Source organism: Meles meles, chromosome 6, assembly GCF_922984935.1.
Source record: "Meles meles chromosome 6, mMelMel3.1 paternal haplotype, whole genome shotgun sequence".
NCBI classification, from domain to species: domain Eukaryota; kingdom Metazoa; phylum Chordata; class Mammalia; order Carnivora; family Mustelidae; genus Meles; species Meles meles.
Genome location: NC_060071.1, coordinates 2,404,026 through 2,425,081, shown reverse-complemented (window position 1 = coordinate 2,425,081; position 21,056 = coordinate 2,404,026). Strand labels below are relative to the sequence as shown.

The 21,056-nt window shown below is 57.7% G+C and overlaps 1 protein-coding gene across 1 annotated transcript; it reads left to right on the top strand.

The window, feature by feature from the left end:
• Positions 1-4,621: 4,621 nt before the first annotated feature.
• On the top strand, positions 4,622-13,212 carry MESD (mesoderm development LRP chaperone). The gene is made up of 3 exons (XM_046009686.1): positions 4,622-4,882; positions 10,276-10,508; positions 11,898-13,212. Exons 1-3 carry the CDS (start codon positions 4,682-4,684, stop codon positions 12,163-12,165), a joined length of 702 nt encoding a protein of 233 aa, XP_045865642.1. The 5' UTR covers positions 4,622-4,681; the 3' UTR covers positions 12,166-13,212.
• Positions 13,213-21,056: the final 7,844 nt, after the last annotated feature.

Sequence of the window (21,056 nt, the reverse complement as noted above, 5' to 3'; positions counted from 1 at the left end):
TTAAAACACAACTGATTTGAAATCCCACTGCTTAGGAAAAACCATTAGAGACATAACTGGGCTATTTTCCTATGCAGACGTATGCATAGCTGTGTGATTTTAATACCGTTCTATAACATTTTATTTAACAATTCAAATGAACATTTTTAATATGAACAGATGAGCACCTATGAATCACAGGTAACGACAGTGAAGTTTTCCATTGCATACGTGGGCTACAGTTTGCCATCAGTACGTGCAGGTTTTTGACAGTCTGAAGTCACTGAGCATGTCAGGTCCTTCTGCTTTATGGAAAGCGGGACATAGGATTATGACAAGGGGCGAATGAAACCATACATCTAAAGCACTCAGAGGACTTTGTGCCATGTGGTAAGCACTCGATTTTATTCACAGTACTCTTGTTTTCATCATCTGTCTTCTTGGAGTCCGTTCTTGGAAGCAGAATTGCTAGTTCCGGGGCAATCTTTCAGATTCTCTAGATCATGGACTTTTTTTTCTTTTTTAGGATTTTGATACTTTTCACCTCATTCTCATGTAGAAAAACCGTACCCCTGGAAGCAAATGGGACTGCTTATTTCCTGAGCACGGACAATAGTGCACAGGACTTTAATTTATATTCTAGCCCAGATGACGGGTAAACTTATATATCTTGTTTGAATTTGCATTTCTTCGCTACCTAGTGAGGTTCTGCACTTTTTGTTCATATATAAGTTGGCCATGGACTGATTTTGCACAAATAAAGATACTGTACGTGGCCTTTCCCCTTTTTCGGCCGGGGAGTTCGTCTCTTGCTGAGTTGTAAGCTAGTTTTGTCCCTACCCTGTTGGAGCTTAATGTACTTTTTGCCTTTTAACTTACTGTCACCGTGTTTAGCAAACACAGGTTTTAACTGTTGTCTCGTTAGATGAGTCCCACTCTTCTGTTCACAAACAATCAGGTGATCAGGAATGGACTCTCGCCATAGCCTGGGGCAGTCACGTCTCTTCTGGAAATCTGGAATGGCTGCATGTAAGTAAACTGAGGGGCAGCTAACCCTCGGGAGACTCTGTTTCGCTGCTCCTTGCACTGGATTCCGAGGTAGCCAAGTGAAAAGGTGGTAAAGAGACATGGTCTCCCCGTGTCCACCTTAGCTCCGCCCCTGGACCCTCCTCCCATCGGTCTCCAAGATTCCGACTTTAAATGGTTAATGTTTGGGGCACCAGAGCCTCCAAAACCACGCTGTGTCCTTTCAGTCACAGGCGTCCGTTCTGATCGATGAGTACGTATGCCTTTCCCGCTTTTCAGCATTCTGAACGTCACGACTACCTGGTTCCCGACACTGCAGGCAAGTCTTGCCGCAGCCTCCAGCCCAGGCCTCCTTGCTCTGTTGCTGAGTGCCACAAGCCGGGATAAACCCAGGTTATCCAGATGGCTGGACGTGAGATTCAATTTAACCATCTGCAGTCGCTGAACCACTTGGAGGGGGAGTTAGTATTAAACCCCGAGCAGTGAGAAGTTCATGGCTTCCTTCAGCCCATGACCAGCCATCCCTCTCACTTGGGCTCCCCTCCTCTCCTGCCCTACAGCATTGCCTCGGGCCTGGTCACATCCTCTCCCATCCCATCTGAGCACCCCTGCCTCCAGAGTCCTTTCCAGTGACTCTTGCCCGTGGCTCCCAGTTTCACAAAGTGACTGGCTCAGCGATTACCCCAGTGGGTGCTACATGGAAGAAAGACACATCCTATCCTCCGAGGCACCCGGGACCTCTGATGAATGATGTAGTTCCAAAACCAGCATTTCCTCTTATTTAAAACAGCGATATTATTACCATCAGATCCTCCCTTCAGGTCCTGACCTCCCGGAACCCGCATATCCTTTATCTCCTCCGCTGCACCGCGAGCTCTTTCAAGTGGGGACCCTATTGCCTTAATCCTTCCGTCAGTGCCTCATCTGCTGGACCACAGGCCCTCGATAGATAAATTCTCACCGAGTTGAACTGAGTCAACTTCCAAACACCAAAATGGTGACAGTGAAAAATCAGTCCAGATGTTTTCACATCCGTGGATTTTAAACTGAATTGATTTGTTCCTTCGATGAAAGTCAGTAGCCGTGGAATTTTTTTTAATATGATCCCAAGAATTTCTGTGAAACACTAAATGACCCTCTCCCCCTCTTCCCCCCCATATAACCAGATTCTGTGGCCCAGGACTCTCCACACTTTTGCACCTTCGCTTGGCAGCTGGCAAAATAAATGACTGGCGGGACCCCTCCCAGCTGAGCACATGACCAACCACAGCTGCTCATGTGTTTTAGCCGTGACTGGACCAGGACAGGGCGGGGAGCCACTGGGTGGAGTCGTGTGCCCTGGGGAGAAAGCTTATGACATTTCCCCTATGATTTCAGAAAAGAAAAGAAATGGGGGGGGGGAACCCTCTTTTTCTTAGAGTCTCTGCTCCATGTCAGTAAAAAATGTCATTGTCTGTATACATAGAGACGCATGCGTGGGGACAGGCGAGGTCACCCAGCTCTGCAGCGGGACAGAATTCACACACAATCGTCTTCAGGGTGAAAGGGAGGCACAGACACGTCCACAGCCATCTCCCCTCTTCCCGTGATAACACGATCCCGCTTTTATCTGGGGTGACAATGTATACAACTAGAAGACAGTCTCCCAGCCTCCTCCCTCTCTGGAGGGCTCGGCTCTGGCCAGATACAGGCAGAACTGAGCAGGCTGCTTAAAGGAAGCGAACTCCAGAGAAAACTGGGCTCCTGGACACCTCTCCTCTTTCTTACTTCTCGACGCAGGAGCTCCAGTCACCATCACGGAACCCGCAGTGAACTTGAGGACAGTAAACCACCAGCCTGCAGAACGGAGCAGGGTAAGGAGGAGGCCGGGTGCCAGGGGACTGAGGAGCTCCAGGACCAGCCCTCCCGGCTTCAGTTTCCAAGCGCTTCTGAGAAAGAGAAATGAAACAAAGCCCTCTCTCTGGTCGAAGCCACTTTAAAAGGAGCGCGGTTTTCTGTTACACGCAGCTTATGCGTCTAATCCCGGGAAGCAGGGATCGACTCGTTTGCTAGGGCTGCCCTAAGAGTGACACAGAGCAGATGGCTTCAAGGACAGGACACATTTCCTTACTGTTCTGGAGGCTGCAAGTCCCCGACTGAGGTGTTGGCAGGGTTGGTGTCTCTGGAGACCTTTCTCCGTCACTGTGCATGGCCGCCTTCTCCCTGTGTCTTCCCATGTCTCTCCCCTATAGGACTGTGACCTAATCTCTTCTTGGAGAAGAGCATAGGGCACTGGGACCCATCTCCGCAACCTCATCGTAAGTTAGTTACTTCTTTAAAGACTCTGTGTCCCAACACAGTCACATTCTGGGGGACTGTGATTAGCACTTCAACATAGGAAATCTGGGGACGATACAATTCAGCCCGTAATAGAAAGCATGAATGAAAGAGGTTTATTGTGGCTCTTTTTTTTTTTTTTGGTAATAGCATAAAAATTGGTAATAAGTGTCCATAAATGGGGGGTGTGGTAATAGGGAAATAAACTACTGGTGTATTAATAAAAAAGCAGGCTATACCTATTGAAGAATGAAGGAGGGAAGTTCACCGTGTCCTGTTGCTAAGTGGAAAACACTTAAGGAGCCAACATGCTTACCAATATGTACACTCTGCCGTAGACATACGCATCGATGCAACGAATTTGTACGAATCCCGTTTCCAGTGACGTTCTGATGTTTATAAATGTAGAGAAAAATGTGTATGTGACGAACGAAGCTGGAGTATGGTGGTGGGGTGGAATGTTTGGAACTTTGCATCATGTCGAGTATCTTACAACTATAATCTGTGATTCGTGTCTTTCTCGCATCATTAAAACTTTAAGAGGAAGACCAGAGAAAGCATCTCTGGTCCCGGCTCTGAGCAAACACACAAAAATGATCCAACCTCCAAAGGCATTAGTCAGAGCCTACAGCATTGGGTTAAAATCAGACGAAATACTGAAACTGTCTTAAAAATAAAAAATAATCTTTTTTGCGGGGGGGTCCTCGCGTGCCAGAGAGGACGGTGACCCTGCGAAGCCGAGCTGGACCGACCGCAAAGCCGCGTCCGGCGTGGCCTCCGGACGAGCCGAGCTACCTGCCGCTCGCTCGCAGGGCGGCCGCCCGTCCTCCAGGGAAGCCGCGGGAGACGGAGAGGGAGTGCACACCGGCCGGCCTCCCCGGAGCCCAGGACTGCACCTCCGGGTCCTCTCGCAGGCCGCACAGCGAGGCCCCGCGAGACGCTGTCCGGGGCTCCCGGAGGCCCTGGCCGGGCTGGTGGACGTGGCCTGCGCCGCAGGGAGAGAAGGCGAGGCCTCCGCGAGCCGACCGGCCGACGACCCGCGCTGACCCTGCTCGGGGAGACACCCCCATCCGGACCGCGGGAGGGACCCCGGGGGCGGGGCGGGGTCAAGATGGCGCGGAGGCGGGTACGAGGCGGGGCCTGGTAGGCCGGCGCGGGGCTGGGGGCGGGCCCGGGGGCGGGGCTGGAAGCCGGCCTGGAGGCGGGCTCGGGGGCGGGGCTGGAAGCCGGCCTGGGGGCGGGCCCGGGGTGGCGGGGCTGGAAGCGGCCGGGGGCGGGCCCGGGGGGCGGGGCTGGAAGCGGGCGGGGGGGCGGGGCCGGGCGGCGCGCGCACCGCTGGTCTCCGCGGTGGCGGGCGAAGATGGCGGCCTCCGGCTGGGCGCGCGCGGCCCTGGTCCTCCTCTGCGCCTCCGACCTGCTGCTGCCGCCGCTGCCGCCCAAGGCCTCAGCTGCCGAGGGCGCGGCCCGGACGCCCGGCGAGGCCAGCCCGCCTCCGCGGAAGAAGAAGGACATCCGCGACTACAACGACGCGGACATGGCGCGTCTCCTGGAGCAGTGGGAGGTCCGCGCGCGCGCACTGGGCCGGCCCGCCGCGTCCCGGGCCCCGTTCCCGCTGACCCCCGGCGCCCTCCGCCGCCCCGCCCGGGTGTCTCCCGGCCCCCTGACGGCCCCTCTGCCCAGGCCAGGCCTCCCTGCTGGCGCCGCGCGCGAGCCGCCGCCGCCCCCCAGCGCCCCCGCCGCCCCAGGGTCTCCCCAGGACGGTCCTGCCCCGCTTCCCGGGCCACGCTGGTCCCGGGCCGGCCCTCACGCCTCCGCCCTTCGGTACCCTCGGTGCGGAGGCCGCCAGTGGGCCCGGCATGTGGGGAGGGGCCCTTCCCGCCCTGCTCGGGGGTGGGGGTGGGGGTGGGGGTGGGGTGGGAGGGCGAGGGTCCTCCCAGCTCCAGTCGGTGGCCCGACTTCAGGTCAGCAGGACTTCGGGCTCCTCACTGCTGGATCTCTGCGGAGAGTTTTGTAGTTTGGGGGGGGGCTTCCTTTCGGGAGCGGGGGTGGAACAAGGGCTGGTGGCCCGCAGGAAACTCGCGTTTCCTTTAAAGGAGCAGAGGCGTGTTTGCGGGAGTGGGTTTTCGGGTCCTACGTGCACCACCCGAGTGTGTCATCTTTTTAGAGAAAGTTCGGCAAAGGAGAACATGAGCCTTCTTCCCTTGCGAAGGCGGTTGGATGGTCCCGGCTGAGTTGCGTGGCTGGCGGAGTGCAGTCAGGAACGTGGTTCTGCTCACCGTATCTTGGGCAAGCCCTGTTTCCTCTCTAGGCCTCAGGTTCCTTATCTGCAGACTGAGGTTTCACCGGATGACGCCTTCCCACGCTGGTGTCTTTATTTTGTGGGTATCTGTGCGCATGGTGGTGTCCGATAGAGGCTTTCAGTTTAAAATACCGTCTGAGGAGCTGGGCTGGGAGAGAGCAGACTTGTACTTTCCTATGTTATCAGCCCTGATGGCGAGATTGGGGTGGATTTGGGTGTGCACCCCACGGACGAGGAGGGAACTCTGCGCGGCAGTTCCTTCCCCCTTTGCTGTCTCTTTGTGGACTTGAGCAAATGAAGGTTTTGATCCCCCAGTGTGAGAACACTACCTCTTGAAGAAGTCCTACCCCGGAAATAACTAAAACTGGGAGCTAGGCAGAGGGGGTGCGGTGGAGACAAGCCGGATGTCCCACTGTCAGGACCTAGGGGACAGGACGAGTAACCCTCATACAAACTGGGAACTGCTGAGTTTTGTAAAAAGGAAGAAAGTGTCGTGGGACTTTCAAAAGGTCCCAGGGAGGAAATGGCATTTTAGATACTGGAGGAGGGCGCGGGAGCTGGGCCACAGGAGCTGCGGGTGGGGCACGGGCGAACGGGGCAGAAGGGTGCCAGTGGCAATTGCCCAGGCTTTGGAGTAGGACTGGGGGTCTCAGAACACGTGAGATTCGGCTGCCAGAGAACCTGTCCATGCTTTAGTTTCCTTGTCTGCAAAATGAGGACGTTAGTCGTCCCCACCCCAGAGTAGCGGGAGGATTAGCTTTAAGAAAGCCCGGATAGAAGGTAGGATAGTGCAACTCCCACTGGAAGCCGTGGGCATGTGAATCTTCTGGTAGCTTAGCTGGAAAAAGCTCTGTCCGAAGTTAAGGGCGGGAAGGTTGGTGGGGACCAGGTCGGCCTGGACCTTGAATGCTCTGGGGTCTGCACTTTGTTTAGAAGGCAATACGCCGTCGCTGGTGAGTTTGCAAAGCTGCATGACCCAAATACTGGGACACAGGGATGCTTAGACGTGATCATCCCTACCTTCGGGCGGAAGTGTGCGTTCACTCTCTCGTGTTCCCTCTGTATGCGGACAGTTTTCTAGCTGAGAGCATAGCATCAGTGTAATTTTCTGCTGTTCATTTTTCACTTGATTGAGCATTTCCCCACGGCCACTGCACAGTGTTCATCATACCCTTTAAAGGCTTCAGAGGGTGCCCTGGAGTGGGTGTTTCCGCTGTTGGAGGTTTTCGAGTAGGGGATGTCGTGGTTAGAAAAATGGGTTGGTTGGCAAAGGTTAGGATGGACGGGCAGGGAGAGACTCTGAAGGCAGAAACGACTCCTTGGTTAATGTTTACTGAGTTTTCATTAGCTAACCGGACTGCTCGGAGCACATTCATTCGTCTCACGCTCTCGCCCTGTTTTCTAGATGGTGACAGGGAAGCTCAGAGAGACTCAGTAACTTGCCCAAGGTCACACAGCAAGTAAACTGGATTTCAGACTTTGTCATTGGACTTGCAGGGCTGTCCTTTTAACGCTTTCGCTGCAGTGCCCTGCACACTGGTGAACAGAAGTGCAAATGACAGGTAGCGAGGAGGGCCTGGGTTAAGCCAGAAGCCGCAGGATCGAGCGGAAGGGAGACACGTGAGAGATCGTACGCTCAGCTTGGTGGCTGGTGGGTTGTGTGACCAGGCAGGCGACAGCATGATCTGCTCAAACCACTGGTGTTGAATCAGCTTTACTGTTTGGTAACTGTGACTCTCCCTTTCCTTAACTGTAAAGCCAGAAACATCCCCCTTGGCAGGGTGCAGGATAGACCAAGTGAGCTAATGTTTTCAGACGCTCCACAAACGGGAGCTCTGCCCCCACGCCCACGCCCCCCAGCTGTGATATTTCCTCCCCCAGTGGCGGTCCCTGGATCCATCCCCCAACTCCTTCCCACCAGTGGGTGAATTGGTGTGCCCTGGAGAGGCCTGCCGCGGGTGTTGGGGGTGGGGATGGGGCAAGAGAACTCTTTCTGCTGTGTTAGACCTCATGCTGAGTCCCAGCTGGTGTAGGAAAACCAAAGGTAGGCCACTCTCTGATGACGCTTTACACAGTAGGGGCAGGTTGGGGGGAGGGGTTCCGGAGCCAGCCACGTGGGCTTGCTCTTCCGTGTCACCCCGGCTGGCATGTGGCCTCGAGTCACATTTGTCTTCTCTGAGCCTCGCCCACCCCATGTTCCGCGGGAGCCTTGTAGGGTCGTCCTGAAGGCTGGGCACCCGCTGCTCGGTACATGCCAGCTTGTGGTACCATCATGGACCACAGGAGCAGGAAAGGATCTGCCGGAAGGGCAGTTGAGCTCTGCAGTGGAGAAGTGGGGAAGCCGGTTGAAAACGCCTAGAGGCAGGGCTGGCCTGGGTCTGGGAGTGCCTGGGGTAGGGGCTTGATGGCTTCCTCAAGGATAGAGTAGGGACAGTAGGTCAGATTCCGCAGGGAAGCAGCCGTGGGACTAAATAGAGCAGGACTGGTGGCCTTGTTGGGGCGCCGTTCTACCTCCGCTTTTTCGGAATGGAAACACACATGAAGCTGTAAGATGGAAATTTCGTTTGAAACGGTCCGTACCCTTGCTGTACGCACTGGACTTCTGATTACATAGTTTTCATTAAATGCCGCCTGTGACCTACTGCGTTAATTTCCTGAGCTTTCGAGTGAGATCAGCATGAAACACAAATGTCTAGGTTCCTGAGCCAGCCGGAAGTCTTGAGGTGTTCTGAGGAGACCTTAACAGATGTTACGGAGAAGGAAGAGCAGAACGAAGGCGGGAGCAGCCAGTGAACTTGGCGGCCAGGCAGTCCCGCCTGATTTTGTCAGTGGGATTCCCATAGGTGCTTGGAGGTGTGATTTCTGCGGCTGTTTACTGCTTGTCTTTATGTCATCGAATCCCCAGACCCTAGGAGGGAGATGCCGCCCCCCTCCCCATTATAGGTGAGGAAAGGGATTTTCTAAGCCTCCCCAGATCCCCTCTCGGGACAGCTGAGCCATCAGCTCACAAAGCCAAAGGAGGAAGAAAAACGGGTCAGGTGGGGGAGGGTGTCAGAGTTGAGGAAAGCTTGGTACATCGTGTGCCGTCACGCTGGCGGGGCCCTGGGGGTCACCTGGCTCTGCCTTGCTTTTTGTAGATGAGCAAGCAGGCCCAGGGGAGTAAGGAGTCCTATGCAAGGCCAGCCAGGTGGTAAGGTGGATTAACGCTAGATCCCAAATCTGGAATAAAGGGGGGCCGGCTCCAAGCCCTGCTGTAGAAGGCTCTTGTGCTCCCCCTTTATTAAAAATAGTTTAAAAGTCCATTATTGTTGATTTGTCAAGAGGACCACAGAAGAGTGATACAGGGACTCTGTTTCATTTTAGGTTGGTCGTTTTTCATTTTTCTCGATAACAGCTATATTGAGAGGTAATTCACTTGCCGCACAATTCAGCCCTTTAAAGCGCACATTTCAGTGGTGTTTTCACAGGGTCGTGCAGCCGTCGCCTGTCTCAATTTTAGAACCTTGACATCGCCCCAGAAACAAAATCTCGCCTCACTCCCCCTCCCCCACATGCCCCAACCCTGCAGCCAGCCCCAGGCAGCCACTAATCCCATTCGGTTCTGGACATCTCATCAGTGGCTTTGCACACCAAGGTCTTCTGTGAGGGGCTCCTGTCACTTAGTGAGGTGTTTTCTGGGACCACCTACCAGTCATTCATTTCTTTTTATGGCTGAGATTATTAGTCTTTTCTCCGAGGGACTCTGGCTTTTACATATTTTTATTTATCAGTCTGTTTACCTGCCTGCCTACCTGTGAAAAGTCACGTGTTCCCTCTGGTGCCTCCCAGCCCCAGCCTGATGCCACAGGGAGTGCTCGTCCCCCTTCCGTGCCTAGAACTCCCTTCCCCAGTGTGGAGAACAGGCTTGCCATTATCCTCCACATATTTACTTGTCCACGGGCGGAAGCCTAGAACTCTCGCACGGTAGTTTGAGACTTGCTAGTTCACACCACTGCAAAAACCAGGCCTGTTAACTAGAACTGAGTGTCTGTTCACGGCTCTTACTGTTTAGTTAACAGTACGTGGAGTGCAGATTCTAAGTGTAGGGTGCTGTGAATTTTGACAGAGGGATACACCTGTGTCGTCCATGCCACCATCAAGATAGAGGACAGTCCCGTGACCTCAGAAAGTTCCCTTGTGTCCCTTCTCAGTCAGCCCGACCTCATTCTGCCTCTCAGGGGTCGCCACTGTTCCTGGTTTCCGTCATCCTAGGTTAATTGTGTTTGATCTTGAGCTTTAGGTAACAGGCTTGTAGCACGTCTGATTTTTGTGCCCGGCGTCGGTCCCTCAGTCCTGTCTTTCTGAGGTCTGGGACACATCTTCATTGCCGTGTCGCAGCTCATTGTAGGACCGAAGCAGAACGTGGTCATTTTTACACTCTGCCATGCTGGGTAGATTCCTCCAGAGGCGAAGAGCTAATAAGCCATTGTGCAGAGTCTCTGGTGACCTGGAGTGACGGGTGCTCAGTCCTGCTGGAGACTAGGGCTGCGCCTAGAGGTTGAATGAGGGTGGGAACTGGGTTTCCTTTCTCCTGGGAGAACTTAAGTCATACACATGCACCTGCCGGCCAGCGAGCACGTCTGATCACGCATGTGTTCTGTGCTCTCTTCTCGTAGAAGGATGATGACATCGAAGAAGGGGATCTCCCAGAGCACAAGAGGCCCTCGGCGCCCATCGACTTCTCACAGATAGACCCGGGTAAGCCTGAGAGCATCCTGAAGATGACCAAGAAGGGGAAGACGCTCATGATGTTCGTCACCGTGTCCGGAAGCCCCACGGAGAAGGAGACAGAAGAGATCACCAGCCTCTGGCAGGGCAGTCTCTTCAATGCCAACTACGACGTGCAGAGGTAATGCCCCGGCAGGCTGGCTGGGGACACGGCAGGCTGTGCCAGGCCTCCTATGGCCGCAGCAGCGTGTCCTTGCTGGCAGTCCTCGTGCCCTGGCCTCTCCTGTCTCCGATTTCCTCTTAACATGTATTTCTTTCTCTCTCTTTTTTTTTTAGAAGAGTGTTCATTGTTGGTCACAGCCAGCAAGCTTGTTTTTACGGTCTCATTTGATCCTCAAGTTTTCTTTCTCTTTGTATCTTTAACTTTCCTGTTGTCGGAGTAGAGCGGACACACGATGTCACGCAGGTGTCAGGTGCCTGGCCTGGCGCTTCAGCCGCCGCGTGCTCTGCCCCCTGCAGGGGTGGCTTCTGGCTGTCACCACCCAGCTCTGTGATGGGGCCACGGGCCCTGCTCTGTGCCTTTGTCCCCGGGACGGTGGTGTTAACTGTTGCTTTATCTGAGCGAGGTGGAAATGGTTAGCGTCTGCGGGGCAGATGCATCACAGCCTGACGCAGTGCCCCCGGGGTCCCTCCGTGGGGGTGCGTCCACGCTCAGGCTGGGAGCCAACGGCTGGAGGAAGGTGAAGGGTGCGGTGCTCGCAGCCCAGTGCGGTCCTCGCTGCCATGCTGAGGATTTGCCTTTTTCCTCCCCAGCGACGGTCCTGAAATTCAGGGTCTTCCCACGTCCTGGTTTTGTAGAGAAGAACGGTGAGAAAATGGGAAGGAGCACTTAGTGCCCGCGAGCGTGTGATGCTCTCGTCGGCGTGACCAGCTGTGAGGGGAGCAGGTGAACGGTCAGAGCCCTCCGAGGGGCAGGGTACGGCCCTTGGGGATGAGGCCTTTGTGCCCCGGCCACACCAGGGGGGCCGCCTAGGCCTCAGTCTGCTCCTCTGCCCCCTGAGGACCTGCTGAGTGCTGGCCTACGTGTGACCCTCTGGGCTCGGGATCTCTGTCCAGTGACCGAGTGTGTCACTGAGCCTTCACGGCCCCCTCACCGCGACCGAACCTAAGCCCCTGGTTTTCAGCCTTTGTCCGCAGAAGGCTTTGGGCAGAGGAAACCTTCACTGGACACCTCAGGACGCAGAACAGATTCAAGGGGTAGCCGCCTCCCGCAGCCCCAGGGGGTCCCCCCAGACCCTTGCCAACGCTGTCTCTGCACGGGCATCCACACCACGCACAGCCGGCTTCTGTGTGTCTGGTGTTTGAGCTGACGCGTGAAACCCTTCAGTCAGCGAGTGCTTTTGAACCTTAATGTCAATAGATACTTGGCCTTGAAAACTACAGGTTTTTCTTCTGTATTTTTGTTGGATTTGGGGGGGATTATTTTTTCTGGTTACGTGCCGCGGGGCGGCTCTGCCTGTGAACGCTTTACTGGTGTGTTCTGACCATACGCTCGCATGTCTCTGTCAAGGTTCATCGTGGGATCAGACCGCGCCATCTTCATGCTTCGTGACGGGAGCTACGCCTGGGAGATCAAGGACTTTCTAGTCAGCCAGGACAGGTGCGCCGACGTCACCCTGGAGGGGCAGGTGTACCCCGGCAGAGGTGGGGGAAGCAAAGAGAAGAATAAAACAAAGCAAGAGAAGGGCAAGAAGAAGCAGGAGGGGGACCCGAAGTCTCGGGCCACCAGGGCTGCAAAGGAAGACAGTCGAGCTGGGAATGAGAGGGAGGAGCTGTGAGCGGCCGCCACGGCCCTTCGGAGGAGCCCCGGGACGGGCAGGCAGCTCCCCGGGCGGGGCGGGCACGGGCACCCCTCGCCGAGGACATCCTACTTTCTTCTGGAAGGGCTGTGCCTATCGGACCAGTTTGTGGTCCACGTGAGAAGAACTGTCTAAACGGCTTCAAGAGAGAAAACGGGGTCTTGTCATTCTTGTTGGACAATGACACAGTCGCGTTTACCACAAAGTCACTGTACGTGGAAGCCCGACTTGCTTTTCCCGTTTTGGTGTGGGGGTGTCACTGACTCCTGCGGCCACGCTCCTGTCGCCACGCCGGCCCTGGCCCACGGGCACGCCAGGTCTGTGCTTCCTTCCTTTCTGTTCATCGGGGCCACCGTGTGCTGACCAGACAGACGCGGACTGGTAGGACCGGGCTCTTTGGGCTGCACACGTGGCCTTGGGGACTGTCGTCAAGCCTCCACGGGAGCCCTGCACGCACTCGGGGTCTGAATGTGCGGTGGGACGGCAGGATGTCTGACCCCCCGCATCGGTGCGGAGGACGTCACGCGGCTGTCCTTTACCTTGAATCCCGTGGGGGTTGTCGGTGCGTGTGTGGGTTTATGGAGTCCGTCCGGGTCCGGGTTGTGTCTCCTGTCCTGCGTGGGGCTCGCGCGTGCCACGTCATGGGACGCTGCTGAGGGTGGGCGGCGGGAGTCGGCAGGCGGGATCGAAGACTCCGTGACCTCGTCCACCTCTGCCCGCTCTCCGATGAAGTGCCTCAGCTCGCCGTGTCCCGTGCTGACGGGACGCGCCGCCCGCTCCTGCCGGCTGTGGCTGTTCGTGCGTCAGGCCGGCAGGATTCAGCTGCCGGTGTCATCGGTGAGAACTAAAATTACTTGTACGAGACTTCCGTGGTGACTTTATCAAATCAAAAATAGCACATGTGCGTGGTTCCAAATGTGACTGAAGGAAGGTACAAAGTGACAAGTTCGTGCCTACCCCTGCCACTGCCGCCTCTCAGGGGAAGCTCCTGTTAAGTCGTTTCTAAGAAAAAAAAAGTTCACTCAGCATCTTGTCGTGACGTGTTCCTTCCAGCCGCTGTGTCCCCTGACTGGGCTGGAGCGCGGCGGCCGGACGGTCACCCCGCCTCCACCTGCCCTCCCTGCCGGCCTGAAGGCGTCAGGCCCGGTCCGAGCTGATCCCGGGGTCCGTGCGCGCGAGCCCCCTCGGGAGGAGGGCTTCCTCGCGTCTCCCACACCTCGAGCGGGGTGGGGGGGGGGCCGGTGCGCGAGGCCAAGCTGCAGCCACCAGGCCTCGTCCTGACCAGGGCCGTCTGAGCCCCTGAGCGCAGCCCCGGGGGCCGTGTGCCCGCTCGCGGTGCTCCCTGGCCGAGACGGCAGCTGTTGCGGTTGGATCGCGGTTTCCGCCGGACGCGGGGAGCGCACCTCCACGCTGCGCTCAGGGAGCCTGTGTTTTCTCGTGGTCTTTCCACGTCAGGATGTCCTAACCTCACTGTTCCCCGTGCAACGTGCGGCCATGGCAGCCAGTGCTCAGGGCGTCCGTGAACGCGCCGGCCACACCTGGGCGCCGGGCACAGTGTAGGTGCAGCCCCTCCTGTCCTGAAATGTGATGACCCGGTGGGGGAAGACGAGTGCGCATCACGCACAAAATGGCAACTGTGAGATGCAAGAGGTGCGTGGTGCCGGGGGGTGGCGTGGGGACAGAGGGACCGTCTGTGCAAAGACCCTGTGGTAGAAGGAGCAGAGGAGGGATGGCGGGAAGCCCAGAGGAGTCGGGCATAGTGCAGCACCCCCGTAAAGAGGGAAGAGGTATGCGGGTCTGGCGGGAATCTGCGATGCCCTGAGGGATTTGGGGCTGCGTTGGGGTGAGCGTGAGACCATCCCGTTTGTATGTGGTTGTTCTGAAGGACTGACTGGGGGGGCGTCCCGGCGGGGAGCGGGCACAAGCTGGGGAGTATTGCAGGGGCTCCGGCCGCGAGCGCCCAGTGGGCAGGTAGCAGTGAGGGGTGACCCCCTGCTGGCCTGTACACTGCCTGCCTGGGGACCCTTGCCTTCTCCGGGTTTTTCCTTAGCACGTGGAGCTGCTGGAATATCTTGGTAAACTTGGATTCTTATCTGAAGGGCAGATCCCTAGCAGTGGAATTGCTGGAAGAAACCAGAGGGAACATTCTGGTCTGTTCTCCCGAGCGGTTTAGTTCACGCAGCTCTCCGCTCCCCGCAGCCCCGTGGGCGGCCCCATACAGCTGGAGGCTCCAGGTGGCTACACCTGTGCCCTCGCCGACCTGCAAGCTGGGGGACCTCCGAACACTTCTGGCCACAGCCTCCGTGATATCCCTGCCGCGAAATGTCTGGCCCGCCGACCTGCAGACCCACCGGCGTTGGGCGGGGGCAGTCCGGAATATCCACGGATCCCGCTGATGTGAATTAAATTTTGTCGAAAACAAGGTCAGTGGGACTTTCTGACTTTCTGATCGGCGATCCTTCCTTGATCTAATACACCTGCGTGGTAGCCTTCGCCTGTGGCCTTGGAGACACCAGAGCGAGCGCCGTTAGGTGACCGCCTTCCTCCCTTCGTCCTCACGCCCGCTGGGTTCTCATGGTTGTTCTCTGGTTTTTGGTACTTCTGGTGCTCTCCTTTACATATTATGTTAAATCTCTTGCCTTTTTTTTTTTTAAGATTTTATTTATTTATTTGACAGAGAGATCACAAGTAACAGAGAGACAGGCACAGAGAGAGGGAAGGAGGCTCCCTGCCAAGCAGAGAGCCCGATGCGGGACTCGATCCCAGGACCCTGGGATCATGACCTGAGCCAAAGACAGAGGCTTAACCCCCTGAGCCCCTCAGGCGCTCCTAATCTCTTGCTTTCTTAATTGCCAACTTCAGTAGTGAGTACGGACCCTAATCAAGGCAGGGAGTTCACAGACCTCCCCTGCCGCCCGGTTCTTGTGAGCCGCGTGCTACGTGTACTGTGTAAGACCAGCCGCTCGTGCTCCTGAGAAATGCCTGCTTTCTCTCTCCCTGCCTGCGGCTCCTTCCTCAGTGCGCACACCCAGTAATCTTGCTAGGACGTCTGAGTGTTGCTCTTTCTTTCTTTCTTTTCTTTCTTTCTTTCTTTTTTTTTTTAACTCTTGTAAAAGATGGTGTGTTACTTTCCATCGCAGATTCAGGGATTTTTTTTCTTATCGGTTTGGAAATTTTATCTTTTCTTCTGCGTTGGGGTTTTGGGCACCTGTGTTTTTTTTTTCCTCAGTTCTGATGTGAGGTTTTTTGTTTTGTTTTTTGTTGTTTTGTTTTAATTTCATTGTTTTTCATCTCCGCTGTTTTTATTAAAATTCAAGGTTTCATTAAGTTTTATGAACTCAAAGTCCACATGGAGAATCCCCCCTTGGGTTATATTTTTCCCCCCAGAATGGACTGTTTCTCTGGAATCGTCAGTCTGTTTCTTCTTTTGTTGTTGTTTTGTAATTGCCAAACGTGTGGATGGCTGCCAGGTTATTGTTTTCCCCTCTCGCTCATGCTTTGTGGACACAGCGTCTCCCAGACCTTGGCCCGCAACATCTATTTTGGGTGGGTTCCGCCTCCCCTTGCTCCTGATCTGAGTGTTGTTTTGTTTCGCTGGAGCTGTGATCCAAGGACGTGGGGTGCCGTCCCCTGGCTTTTCCACAGCCGAATGGGACCGGCAGGGTCCTAGTCCTGTGGTCTGTCTCGACAGGTGCGCTCTGTGCTCTTGTGGTTTCTACCCAGTGTCCTGGATCCGCGGCTCCTCCCCACGGTGGCGGGAGGGGGGGACCCCATTCCAGGAAGCCACTCGAGAGTTTCTCGCACTAGCCATGGACCTTGGACCGTCGGCGCCTCTCCGGGAGCGTCTGAGTGGAGTGTTCTTTGCCTCGCTCCTCTGCGCGCACCACGTCTTCTCCTGCGGCCTGCAGAACGCGGGGTGCTGCCGTGGGCCAGGGCAGGACGAGGGCGTGGGGAGGGCGCCCGCTGCAGACACCCGGTGGAAGGGCGTCACACAGCCAGCAACCAGCATCAGTCATATTTTAATGCTCTCTCTGAAAAATACGGCGAATGTTAAAGAAAACAAAACCCACACTGACAACAGTGGGTTGCACGAGAGATGGAACCGGACGGAGCAGGGAGGAGGGTGGACGGTGAGGCCACCGAGGACAAGCGTGGGGTCGACTCGTTTCTCTCAAAGCAGCAGACTGGTTCCACGGCCTCTGTTTTCAGAGTTCATATTCCGGGACGTCCCGGGTCCGTTCTTGCAGAGGAGGAACTGAAACCCTCGTTTCTACTCGGGTAACATGACGGCAATGGTAAGAGCGCTACAGAAGGAGGAAATTCATCCACCAGCACAGCGGCGGAGCTCTCCAAGCTCCTGTCACCTGACCGTGTCCTTCAGAGCGACGTCGCTGCCCTTTCTGTCCCGCAGAAAGCCCGCTCCCTCTTCCGCCGGTCCCACACGCCGTCTGTTGCAATGCAGGGTCCACACGCCTGGCGTTTCGCAGCTCTGTGACGCTCCAAGGTGTCGCTGCGCCTTTATTTTGCTCGCCAGACCGGTGTCGGGGAGAAAGTCAGGCTGGACCGCGGTGCGAAGCCCGGTTCCCTTACAGCCTTCACCTCACGGTCTGAGCAGCCCCTCTGACCTTCAGCCCAAGGCCACCCTGCTCACATGACTGACCCCGCCCCCTCGGTCATGGCCATGAGCACCAGATGTGAGCCCCTCAGGGGAACCCGAATGAGCCGACAGCCGAGTCGCAGAGAGCAGAGCAGCCAGACCGGAGGTGTCCAAACTTGTCTGGGTGAAGTTTGTAGGTTTGCCCTGAGTTTCTCACCTCCTGGGTCTTGCTTAGGCGGACACCGGGGCCTGAGGGCCCTGGACCCTGACAATCCCACCGGAGCCCGTTTGCAGAGGTGTCCGCCGCAAGGCTCGGCGGCCCCGGCCCCATCCCATCCCCTCTTCTGATTCTGTGACGCCGCGTGTCCAGAGGGGATAGATCCAAGCACGATGGGGAGCCCCGGCCCCGGGCGGTAGCGGTGCTCCCCGTGCCTCGTCACCGTTCTTTCCAGTCACTCACAAGCACGCATCGGAATTCGTTTTGTGCCTCCCTGAAGAGGAGTCCTCCGTCCTGGCTTCGAGGTTACTGGAACAAAGCCCGTGTTCTTGTCGTGCGTTGTCACTTTCTTTCCAGAGTAGTACTTACCGGCCACGCCCGTGCTGGCCACAGTTCATTACATACGACAGTGATTTCGTTTCCATGCCCCCGATGCTGAGGGAGGTGCCATGTTCTCTGGCTCAAGTCCCTTCGTCCCCTGCGAATGGTTTCTTTCGTCTCCTCATCTGTTGCTGGATTCTGTCGGACGAAAGTTGTGTGCTGGACCTTTGCTCAAATGACCAGGAAGACTTAATTCGGGACCGTCACAGCAAGAGCAAGGGCGAGCCCCCATGGTGTGCGCGGCGGGCGCAGCCGTGGACTTGCAGCCCGAAGGCTGAGCGAGAGGGGCTTGGGCGTTCTCGCTGAACCGGCCGCACAGGGTTCTGGGTGAAGGCAGGCCCAGGGCTGGGTGTCAAGGGTCAGGGGCAGGTGCTGGACTGACTTAGCGGGGTCCCCGCTAGAACGGGGCTCAGCGGGCCGAGCCGGGGGCCTGGGTGAGGTCAGTCCTCAGGGGAGCCCGATGAGTTTGCTCAGGGACAGGTGTCTGCCGCTCCGAGGGGTGCAGTGTGCGCTCCCTCTGTCGAACATGCCGTGGGAGCTGGCGGAGGAGGGCTTCTCTGCGGTGTGGCCCCCAGGTGCCCCCTCACCAGGCTGCGTGAGGCCACAGGGCGCGGCCGGGCTCTTCCCCGGGGGGCCTGAGGATGCAGGTCTGAGACCAGAAGCCTGAAGGAGGGTAGCTGAGCGGACCCTCTGGTTCCGCTAGGGCTGGGGGCCGAAGAGGAGGATGACGATGGCGACAAGAAACCCGGCTCGGCCTTTAGAACTTCCTCACCTTCCTGTGACCCGCCTCCTGGGAGCCTCGCCCCTGCCCCGCAGCGAAGCCAGCCAGGGGGACGGGGGTTGGCCAACCGCGGCAGCGCCAGTGAGAGCTCCGCCTCCTCCACGGCCCGTCGGAGAAGTACAACTGTTCCTTCTCTCCACCGTCCGTCCGGAGAGCCAGGGCACCGCGGGGACAGCCACGTGACCGGACCCTCTAAAGCCCTCAGGGTCTCCTACCGGTGAGAGTCCGTCCGGCAGTTAGGGGTGTGTCCACCAGGGGGCAGCAGAGACCGGCCTCCGCGGGGGCCCTGATGGGGGGGCTCCTGGGGCTGGAGTCACGCAGCTGCTGTTCTAAGGAGCCCGTCCACGGTCTGCCCCTGCCGGACACCTGCGCACGTGTGGACACAGCTCTCCTCCGACTTCCTGCTTGGAACGTAAGAAACTCGGGTCCTGGTGTGCCATCTAATGTACTAATATGGTCCCAGGGCACAGCGTCCCTAGGAGGGGAATACGGGGTTGTCCCCCCCCACCCTGTGTTTTACACATGGGGAAACTGAGGCACAGAGACGTGGAGTGTTTTTCCCCAGGTCACCCTGCTAGGGATCGACAAAGGCAGGATTCGAACCTGGGCTCCACCTGGGACGAGGGCTGCTCCCCCATGCGGGCCACGGGGCACACGTGCGTGCCAGTTCGTGCCCTCCCCGAACACCGGCAGCCTCCTAGAACTGCACCGGCTTGTCCCTCCCTCCCGGAGACCGAGGTCGCTCACCGCCTCTGACCCGCCGTGTGCAGGCTGTGTGCCCACGGGATCCCACCGGCTCCCCAGAGCCACGGGCTTGTGCGGCCCGGGTGAGCGCAGGCCCCCCGACCAGCCCCGCGCTGCCACAGACGCATCCCAGTGGGCGCTCGGGGTGAGCCCCTGCCCCGGGCCGGCGGGGCTGAGTTCCCGCCTCCTGGGAGCAGAGCGAGGATGAGTGACAAACCCAGGTGAGGCCGACGCTCCCACATGGAGGGTTTTCCGCCTACGCCGCCTGTTCCACGGGGGCTTCCGACGAGTGAGCAGAGGCCTATGAGGGTTGACCCCGACGTCCCAGTCACAGCTGGGAGGAGGCAGATGGCCTCCCACCCAGGCCTGCCCGGGGGCCTGTGCCCCCCTCCCTGGAGCACAGCTCCCTAAGATGTGGCCGGGTGACGTCAGCGATGGTCCCGGAAGGAGGCCAGCAGTCTGCCCCACCCACTGCCTGCAGGAGCACCGCGGCCCGCGACCTTCCAGGGAGGAGCGTCTCCTCTCCCCATCCCCACAGGGCCCAGGGCCGGCGCTCAGCCAGGGCCTTCACACCACCAAGGGCGGAGAGCAGGGCCAGGTGGTGCCATCCCCACCACCAGTGGGGGAGGTACCACGGGAGAGCCCTGGGTGGACCGCAGGCTGACCGTGCCACTTCCAGGACAGGGGACTTGGGGCCCGTTGCAGGAGGTCCCACCAGGTGTCCCAGGCCAGAAACGCCGGGGCCTTCCGCACCTGAGCTGCAGCCGAGGCCACTCGGGGAGCTCCCCATAGGCCTTATTGCCCTGACCCATGCCTCTCTGCGCATACGGCTGCTCCCATTCCGTCCAGCCCTGGATGGACCAGAGCAGCCCAGCCGGCTGGGTGCTCCAGGCCTAGAGCGCGGTCCTGGCAGACCCGGGGCCCTTCCCTTTCCTCCAGAGAAGTCTGCCACAGTCTCCAAGGTGAAGGACCCGAGCCCACGGATCCAGAGCCTGGAGCACTGCAGGCAGGAGCGCCGCTGTCCGGAATGTCAGGAATTCCTGGGGATATCTGGTCCACCATGTGTCCGCTCTTCCTGGCCAGGCGGCATTCTTCTCTGGGGAGTGTGGCTTCTCGCCGGGGGCCCAGATACACGGGGCCTCTTTGATCCTCACCTCCTGCCTCAGCCCCGAGCCAGATGACCTCGAGCGCCGTATCTGATGTCCCTCACCCTGACCGCTCCTATAAACAGGGGTGGGGAGTTCTGCCAGGCCCAGAATTCACAGACCAGGACCCGGAGGAAGCAGGACAAGAGGAAGTCCTTTCCAACGCAAAGAAGGGTCCCCTTCAACCCCGAGGGTAGAATGAACCTTCCTTACAGACTCCCTGAGGTCTTTGCTCCTCCATTAGAGCCGCTGGAGGGAAGGGGCTGGTTTCTGCTGTGGGCACCTACTTGTAGTTTCAAATCGTGTCAGTTACCTCCTGTACACCTCCTGCTGCACCACTGGACCAAGGGGTCTGAAGGGAACAGCCCGCCCAGGGGGGTTTGCCTCCGCCAGCTGGTTCTCTGGGCTTTCGAGATGCGGAAGCAGGAGCCTGGAAAGAGGTAAGGGAGAAAGAGGTGCAAAGGCCCAGGGGCATGAGTGGGCAGGGCCAGAATGGACACAGAGGGAGGGAGACGGCCAGTGGTTGTGGGAGTGCGGCCCTGGGATGGGGGTGGCAGAGCTGGAGGCCTGGGTGTGCACGTGCGTGTGTGCACGCATGTGTGTGGACACGTCAAATGTGGGGAATGCTGGCCGGCTGAGCCCCACGATCGTGTAGCCTGTAATGATGCAGCTTCCAGAACCCACGGGGACTCTGCCGCCGCCTCCGCCCGTGAGGGAGCGGGTGTCGCCACGAACTCTTTGGACTCTCTCAGTGAGACCAATAACTCGGCAGAGCGGAGCCTAAATTCTCCGTCGTCCCGCGTAGCTGACCGCCGTAGCTGACCGCCGGGCTTCTTCGACCGTGTCGGATGTGCACAGAGGATGCCGTCACGAGCAGCTTCACACGCAGGCTCTGTCTGCTGAGGCTAAATGCCCCCTAAGTTCTTAGTAGGTCACGGGAAAGGACTATTTTTAAGGCTCTTGACTCGTGATGCTAAACGCTCATGAAAACAACCACTTCCCGCT